The 9067-nt window shown below is 39.7% G+C and overlaps 1 protein-coding gene across 2 annotated transcripts; it reads left to right on the top strand.

The window, feature by feature from the left end:
• Positions 1 to 701: 701 nt before the first annotated feature.
• On the top strand, positions 702 to 8739 carry zgc:153990 (uncharacterized protein LOC768125 homolog). Of its 2 annotated transcripts, XM_061739321.1 has the most exons (7): positions 702 to 743; positions 3886 to 4102; positions 4812 to 4960; positions 5141 to 5408; positions 6019 to 6072; positions 7360 to 7556; positions 8258 to 8737. In XM_061739321.1, exons 2-7 carry the CDS (start codon positions 3937 to 3939, stop codon positions 8621 to 8623), a joined length of 1200 nt encoding a protein of 399 aa, XP_061595305.1. In that variant the 5' UTR covers positions 702 to 743; positions 3886 to 3936; the 3' UTR covers positions 8624 to 8737. The 2 variants fall into 2 exon arrangements, with proteins under 2 accessions (XP_061595305.1, XP_061595306.1); XM_061739322.1 differs by lacking the exon at positions 6019 to 6072 and having other exon boundaries at positions 8258 to 8739.
• Positions 8740 to 9067: the final 328 nt, after the last annotated feature.

The raw sequence follows: 9067 nt of genomic DNA, 5'->3' as shown, positions 1-9067 counted from the left end.
GCAGAAGTGTCAAAAAGTCTCATTCTTTCAGAGCAACAAAAGGTTTCTGCAAGACGCAGCTGAATTCGCAAAACATTTGATTTCAGTTGACACACATCTAGACAACGTTGAGTTTCACAACTTGTGAGAATCAGAATCCTTCAAACAAAGAAAAAAAAAATAAGTTCAAGTTAGTTTAAATACTGAAAGACATCCCTTCTATTTAATATTTTGTCTTTTCTATTTTGGTCAGTTTCAGTGATCAGAAAGCCATACATTACAACTTTAAAAGACCAAAACATTAAAACACTAAAACATTAAAACACTAAAACATTAAAACATTAAAACACTAAAACATTAAAATGCTAAAACATTAAAACACTAAAACATTAAAACATTACAACATTAAAACACTAAAACATTAAAACATTAAAACACTACAACATTAAAACACTAAAACATTAAAACACTAAAACATTAAAACACTAAAACATTAAAACACTAAAACATTAAAACATTACAACATTAAAACACTAAAACATTAAAACATTAAAACATTACAACATTAAAACACTAAAACATTAAAACATTAAAACACTAAAACATTAAAACACTAAAACATTAAAACATTACGTTCTCTGCATGTGCCGGAAGGGGCGGGGCCTGCGTGCGGGGCCGGAAGGGGCGGGCCGGTATGCCGGAAGTGCAGCTCCTTCACAATAAGAGCACCAGCGGAGCCATGCAGCTGGATCCTCCACAAAGACGTAAATATGACCATTTAAACTGTAAATTATGACCTTTTAAACCGCAAATATGAGCGTTTAACCCGCGGGATCGGTCCAGAAACAGAGCCGGTTCAGTAAACCAGCATTAACTGGTGCAGGTTGGTTTTAGTGCGTGTTTTAGTTCTGGAACATTAACCGGATATAACCGCGTTAGCCGCCTAGCAGCTAACTAGCAGCTAATGCTGCTAACGCTCGTTTCTGCACAAACTGAAACTTTCTCAGACCGAAGCTGTGTTAGTTTTTACGGGGGTTGTTTGTTCTTTATATACTTTATTAACTTTAGCTTGTAAACCTGGTGCATGTGGATAAATATACTTATTCATGTGTTCATTCCTGCAGCGCAGCCTCTTAGCACATTAGCATCCTGTTGTGTTTTCTATATCCTTTATTTTATTTTGTTGAACACAATTTATAAACAAGAAAACACATTTGTTTTTTTCTTCTATATTCGCTATTTAATTTTTTTATTGAACAAAATTTATAAACAAGAAAACACATTTATATTCTGTTTTTTTTCTTCTTTATCCTTTATTTTATTAAACACAATTTATAAACAAGAAAACATATTTATATCCTGTTTCTTTTTCTTTATCCTCTTATTTTATTTTTATTGAACACAATTTATAAACAAGAAAAAAACACATTTGTTTTTTTTCTTCTATATTCGCTATTTAATTTTTTTATTGAACAAAATTTATAAACAAGAAAACACATTTATATTCTGTTTTTTTCTTTATCTATTTTATTTTATTTTTTTATTGAACACAATTTATAAAGAAGAATAAACACATTTATATTCTGTTTTTTTTTCTTTATCTATTTTATTTTATTAAACACAATTTATAAAAAAGAAAACACATTTATATCCTCTTGTGTTTTTTTTCTCCTATTTCCTCTATTTTATTTTATTGAACAGAATTTATAAACAAAAAAACACATTTATATTCACTTTTTTTTCTTCTTTATCCTTTATTTTATTTTATTAAACACAATTTATAAACAAGAAAACATATTTATATCCTGTTTCTTTTTCTTTATCTATTTTATTTTTTTATTGAATTATAAACAAGAACACATATCTATATCCTTTTGTGTTTTTTTCTTCTATTTCCTCTATTTTATTTTATTGAACAGAATTTATGAACAAGAAAAAACACATTTATATCCTGTTTTTTTCTTCTTTATCCTCTATTTTATTTTATTTTTTATTGAACACAATTTATAAAGAAGAAAAAACAAATTTTTATCCTGTTTTTTTTCTATTTCCTCTTAAATTTTTTTTATTGAACACAATTTATAAACAAGAAAACACTTATTTTTAAAATATTTTTATTAACATTATTTCTCATTACAACATGTTTGTGCATCAAGTAAAACAAGTTTGTGCAAAGAAAACCTGCTTTATAATTTAAGAAATGGCAAAAACAAAAAAAAAACGAATAAAATCAACAAACTAGGAAATAAAAAATAAAAAAAATAAGAAATTGCATGTTCAAATGAAAACACATGCCAGTATTTGCTTCCTAGAAAAAAAGAAAGAAGGAAAAAGACAAATAATAAAATAATTCTTTCTGAACGCAATAAGGAAACAATAATAATTACTTTATTCAAATAATGTACAAGGAAATTATTAAAAATAACCCTAACGTGTCAGATAAAAGAGGATTATTCACACACAAGAAAACACATTTATACAAACCCCTAGTAAAGGAAATACAATATAAGAAAATAGAACATATTTTGGGAGGAATCATTAACAAGATACATAAACACAAACAATAAGGAAAACAAGTAATATGAATAAAAAAAAAATAGTAAAGCATTTTCATTTTTCTTTATTTCATTCAAAGATAAAACAAACAATTCAATACAAATACAAACGTTCCTAAATTGTGAATGAAAGGGAGCAGAAAGAAGAAGAATCTTCTCTAATCTGCCCCTTTTTCCCAAGAAATACATTTACAAAAAATAACATAAATTAAAAATTAAAAAAAAAACAACTAAGTAAATAAAAAAAACTAAAATAAAATTACCGCCGTCTATGGGTATGTCAAACTTAACTAACATATTTCATTATATTTCCTTACCATACAGGCTTTAATTGTTCTTTTGAATGTAATGTTTGATTTGGATTCTTTGGTTTCTTTGTTCAGATTGTTCCATAAACAGATTCCTTTCACAGAAACACAACGTTCCATCAATTTAGTCCTGAATCTTGGTTTTTTAAACCTCTCTGTTCCTTTTAAGTTTTACTTGCTTTCTCTTTCATTTCAGGAAGAGATTAAAATAAAAGATCGGCTATATATCATTTTTTTGCAGTTATTTGACTTCCTATTTTTTATAGAGACAAAAAAAACCTTTGAAATCATTTAAAAAACGTAAAGAGGCTTCATTTTTCTCCACTTACAACAGTGTCAATTATCTTGTTAGCTAATGATCAGAACTTGTTAGTTAATGATCAGAACTGATCAGAATAAAAAAAATCCATGTCCCTTTAGGCGCTCCGTACCTCTTGGCCTCCACCTTCAGATAACACCACTTCTTTTTTTTCTGCACCATCTGTCCGTGGCACTCACAGCGTTTAGCGCAGCAACGGCGTGCTGCCACTCACTCGCTTTATTTTATACTATTTATATACTTTTTCTACTTTTACTGTGACCACCAAATAATCTCGTTTTCCTGCCTCCACCTCATCCACAACATCTAGATCTCAGTCTCCGTGAAATTTAGTGTCCCGGTGGCTCGACACGTCTCATTCATCCTGACGCAGCAAAAACAGACTGCAGGTGGCGCTGCGCATGCTCAGCAGCTCATTCATATGCAAATACAGTCATTAACTACTTTGCATTGGCCGTTTATGGTATGAAGTGGGCGTGTAGAGGGCGGGGTATGAGCCGAAATCACCTGTGCAACCTTCCAGCTGGACTGTGATTTATAGAGAACATTTGCATGCAAGTGTGCGTGCACACGGTTTCATAAATCCAGATTTTTTTTTGCGTCCGCCATTTTCGGCTTTTGGGTTATCGTGCACTTTTAGTATGAATTCTACACACTCTTTTATAAATGAAGCCCCTGAACTTGTTAGTTAATGATCAGAACTTGTTTTCCTTCCGTCATCCAGACTGTTGATCCTCCAGTTCACATCTGGACATTGTGACATCGCTGGACGTTGATGGACGTGGTAACGGCGCCGGGACGCGGCTCGGGGACGATGTCTTCGCCCGTCCTGCTCAACCAGGACAGCATCATCCGCTTCAAGAAGAGGAAAGCTCGGTTCACCTTCAGTGAAGTTCATATCCTGCTGGACGAAGTGAGGAAGCACCGCTTGGTGGTCGTAGGTACGAAACAATACACTCATGGTGGTCGTAGGTACGAAACAATACACTCATGGTGGTCGTAGGTACGAAACAATACACTCATGGTGGTCGTAGGTACGAAACAATACTCTCATGGTAGTCGTGGGTACGAAACAATACTCTCATGGTGGTCGTAGGTACGAAACAATACTCTCATGGTAGTCGTGGGTACGAAACAATACTCTCATGGTGGTCGTAGGTACGAAACAATACACTCATGGTGGTCGTAGGTACGAAATAATACTCTCATGGTGGTCGTGGGTACGAAACAATACTCTCATGGTGGTTGTAGGTACGAAATAATACACTCATGGTGGTCGTAGGTACGAAACAATACTCTCATGGTGGTCGTGGGTACGAAACAATACTCTCATGGTGGTCGTGGGTACAAAATAATACACTCATGGTGGTCGTAGGTATGAAACAATACTCTCATGGTGGTCGTAGGTACGAAACAATACACTCATGGTGGTCGTAGGTACAAAATAATACACTCATGGTGGTCGTAGGTACGAAACAATACTCTCATGGTGGTCGTGGGTACGAAACAATACTCTCATGGTGGTCGTAGGTACAAAATAATACTCTCATGGTGGTCGTAGGTACGAAATAATACTCTCATGGTGGTCGTGGGTACGAAACAATACACTCGTGGTGGTCATAGGTCATATTCTCTTTCTTTCCTCCGTAGGGAAGTTTAACCGCGGCGTTCCGACGGACGTGAAGAAGAGAACCTGGGCCGAGATCGCGGCTCGTGTGAACGAGATCGGCGAGTGCCAGCGCGAAGTGATCGAGGTGATCAAGAAGTGGTCGGACCTGAAGTGTGACACCAAACGCAAGGTTTGTTCACGGAGAGAGAAATAAACTTTAGAAAACATAAAGTAGGAACAACAATGTGCAGAATGTGGAACTGTGGAGACTCTGGAACAGTTTGGAGCAGGAAATGAAACAAAGTACCGTATTGGCCTGATTATAAGACGCTGTTTTTTGCATTGAAATACGATTGATTGGTTGATCCAGGTAGCAGCCATGCGGTCGGGGACGGTCCCGAACCGCGGCCTGAACTCCCGTCTGTCCCGGGACCTGAACCAGACGGAGAAGATCGTGCTGCAGATCCTGGAGATGGACGACGGCCAGAACCTGGACCTGGGCCCGCTGGAGGACGAGGACGGAGAGGAGGAGGACGAGGACGACGAGGAGATGGAGGAGGACGACGACATGATGGAGGGATCTCCCAACGGAGGAGAGACAGCCATGGGCCCCCCGGGGGGGATGGGAGGACTGTCAGGTAAACCGTTGGTTCATTAAACACTCAGTAGGCCGGCCTTGGAAACATCCACTTTCCCATTCTAAATCGATTCATGCCTAAGAATCGATACTTATGTCTAAAGATCGATTCTTTTGTAGAACATCAGCAGAACATCAGCAGATGTTCCGCAGATTCTGCTGATGTTCTGCACCCAGAGGAGGGTCAGGGTTAGCAGAGAGGCGACTCTGCAGTCTTTCTCCGTAGCTCCTCTTTGCTCTTCTGCTCTCCCTCGTTAGAGTTCCTGGTCTGACCAGATCACTCCTTCTCTCTGCAGTTACACGGGTTTATAGTTGTTAGTGGTTTGATAGTCAGACTCTCATGCAGTTACACGGTTTATAGTTCTGGGCGTGGTTTGCATTTTGGTTCCGTAACTTTGGGGATCAGAATCTTATTGGCTCGTAGATCCACATCACACTGGACGATCATCCGGGCGGCTGTACAGACACTGCAGAATCTGGTTGTTTCCTCCTTCTCTGAGTTGGCAGGCTGAGGGGAGACCACTTTATATATGTTAAAGCAAGAAAAAAACACTTTATATATGTTAAAGACAGAGAAAACCCTTTAAATGCTGAATAATCTGTGGTTGCAGGCGACTCGTCGCAGACTCCCTTCGATGTGCAGTACGAACTTCCTTCAACGGAAGGTGAGTTTCCTGGTTCAGCCGGATCTCTAATCTCCAGAGACGAGCTAACGGTGTTTCTGGTCTTTAGACGCTAACGGTGTTTCTGGTCCGTAGATGCTAACAGTATTTCTGGTCCGTAGATGCTAACGGTGTTTCTGGTCTTTAGATGCTAACAGTATTTCTGGTCCGTAGATGCTAACAGTATTTCTGGTCCGTAGATGCTAACGGTGTTTCTGGTCTTTAGATGCTAATGGTGTTTCTGGTCTTTAGATGGTAACAGTATTTCTGGTCCGTAGATGCTAACGGTGTTTCTGGTCCGTAGATGCTAACGGTGTTTCTGGTCCGTAGATGCTAACGGTATTTCTGGTCCGTAGATGCTAACGGTGTTTCTGGTCCGTAGATGCTAACGGTGTTTCTGGTCCGTAGATGCTAATGGTGTTTCTGGTCTTTAGATGCTAACGGTGTTTCTGGTCCGTAGATGCTAACGATGTTTCTGGTCTTTAGATGCTAACGGTGTTTCTGGTCTTTAGACGCTAACGGTGTTTCTGGTCTTTAGATGCTAACAGTATTTCTGGTCCGTAGATGCTAACGGTGTTTCTGGTCCGTAGATGCTAACGGTGTTTCTGGTCTTTAGATGCTAACGGTGTTTCTGGTCCGTAGATGCTAACGGTGTTTCTGGTCTTTAGATGCTAACGGTGTTTCTCGTCCGTAGATGCTAACGGTGTTTCTGGTCTTTAGATGCTAACAGTATTTCTGGTCCGTAGATGCTAACGGTGTTTCTGGTCCGTAGATGCTAACGGTGTTTCTGGTCCGTAGATGCTAACGGTGTTTCTGGTCCGTAGATGCTAACGGTGTTTCTGGTCCGTAGATGCTAATGGTGTTTCTGGTCTTTAGATGCTAACGGTGTTTCTGGTCCGTAGATGCTAACGATGTTTCTGGTCTTTAGATGCTAACGATGTTTCTGGTCTTTAGATGCTAACAGTATTTCTGGTCTTTAGATGCTAACAGTATTTCTGGTCCGTAGATGGTAACAGTATTTCTGGTCCGTAGATGCTAACGGTGTTTCTGGTCTTTAGATGCTAATGGTGTTTCTGGTCTTTAGATGCTAATGGTGTTTCTGGTCTTTAGATGCTAATGTGTTTCTGGTCTTTAGATGGTAACAGTATTTCTGGTCCGTAGTTGCTAACGGTGTTTCTGGTCCGTAGATGCTAATGGTGTTTCTGGTCTTTAGATGCTAACGGTGTTTCTGGTCCGTAGATGCTAACGATGTTTCTGGTCCGTAGATGCTAACGGTGTATCTGTCCACAGATGCTGAAACTGCGTTTGGAGACTCTGACGAGGATCAGGAGGACGTTCCGTCCTCGACTCCGGCGGCTAAACTGGCCGACGGTCCTGCGGTTCCTCTGGTGAACAACGGAGTCCTGAAACCGGCTCTGCCGCTTCCCGGACCGGCACCTGGAGCGGTTTCTGGGCAAGATCCTGGACCTGGACCGGCCTCCGAACAAGTTAGTTTGCTCTATATTAGTTATTGAATTGAATTGAAATCTTTATTTCGTGCATACAAAAACAGAAAACAAAAAAAGAATACAAATAAACAGTCCTTAAACAAAATCAAAGGGAAATGAACATTCATGCCCGAAAAGGAGTAGGAAGAAGTAAAAAACGTATTGAGTCCTACCCCTTATTTCTATTTCATTTTTTGCTTGAAATTAAAAATAAGAAGAAATAAAACAGCAAGCTTTACTTTATCAAAAAAAAAGAAAAAAATTATATAGTAGTTAGAACTACAATATATACATTTTTTTCTTTTTTTTGTCTGTACCGTATTGGCCCAAATATATGACGGTGTTTTTTGCATTGAAATAAGACTGAAAAAGTGGGGGTCGTCTTACATTCGGGGTCTAGACGTTATACCCATTCACAATGCTAGAGGGCGCCAGATATCTTTAAAGCGAATGCTGAACTTAACTCCCCAGGACAAAGCGAACCCCTGTCACGAAGTTATGATGCAAACTTCAACATGATGATTTGAATGAGGCAAAATAACAGGCTTTTTCTCTCCAATATATTGTTATAATCATTTGTTTCAGATGTACTGTCATTATTTTCTGTATACAAATTGAATTTGGTGTTCAAAAAGTCTTATTATTATTCTTGTTTTTGTATTTGAGCACATAGAGTAAAATGTGCCTTTCCTTTCCCTCAGCCTCCTCCCGGACAAGCCCCTGGATCGGCCCCAGGTCCAGCACCAGCACCAGGACCAGGGCCGGTCCCCGACCCCCCCCAGGTCCTGCCGGCCCCCGGCCCGGCCTCCTCCACCCCCGACGGCAGCAGCGTGCTGCAGTCGGCCCAGCTCAGCCTGCAGGAGCAGCACTCCACCAACGTGCTGCTGGAGACGGTGTCGCGCTCGCTGGAGCTGCTGGCCGAGTCGGTGACGCAGCTGGCCGAGACGCAGACGGAGTTCGTCCGGGAGTCGCTGACGCTGCAGAGAGAGACGGTGACGGTGCTGAGGGATTTCACCGGCGGAGCCATCGCCCTCATCCACGACAAGTTGAACGGACGGCCGTTGTAGCAGCCGCGGGGACGGATGGATGGAGGGATGAATGAATGAATGAATGAATGAATGAATGATGGAGGGAGGGATGATGGAGGGATGAATGACGGGATGAATGACGGGAGGATGAATGATGGAGGGATGAATGAATGATGGAGGGATGACTGATGGAGGGATGAATGACTGATGGAGGGATGAATGAATGATGGAGGGATGACTGAAGGAGGGATGAATGACTGATGGAGGGATGAATGATGGAGGGATGAATGGACGGCCCGGCTTGTAGCCGGAGCTGCAGTCCACACTGCAAAAACTCAACACTTGCCAGGAATATTTGTCTTATTTCTAGTTAAAATGTCTCATTTTTTGTCAAAAAATTTCATTACACTTAAAACAAGACTCATCACCAGAAAAATAACTTGTTATTTGACAATTTTCACCTGTTTCAAGTAAATTTTCACT

This window comes from Cololabis saira, chromosome 14 (assembly GCF_033807715.1).
Source record: "Cololabis saira isolate AMF1-May2022 chromosome 14, fColSai1.1, whole genome shotgun sequence".
Lineage (NCBI taxonomy): Eukaryota > Metazoa > Chordata > Actinopteri > Beloniformes > Belonidae > Cololabis > Cololabis saira.
This window is presented reverse-complemented; position numbering and strand designations above follow the sequence as displayed.

What these genes read in the sequence shown, in the direction of transcription:
- zgc:153990 (XM_061739321.1), top strand. Translation starts at nt 3,937, where the DNA reads ATGGACGTGGTAACGGCGCCGGGACGCGGCTCGGGGACGATGTCTTCG. An exon ending in GCACCGCTTGGTGGTCGTAG is followed by an intron (nt 4,103 to 4,811) that starts GTACGAAACAAT and finishes TTTCCTCCGTAG; the next exon opens with GGAAGTTTAACCGCGGCGTT. An exon ending in AGTGTGACACCAAACGCAAG is followed by an intron (nt 4,961 to 5,140) that starts GTTTGTTCACGG and finishes TGGTTGATCCAG; the next exon opens with GTAGCAGCCATGCGGTCGGG.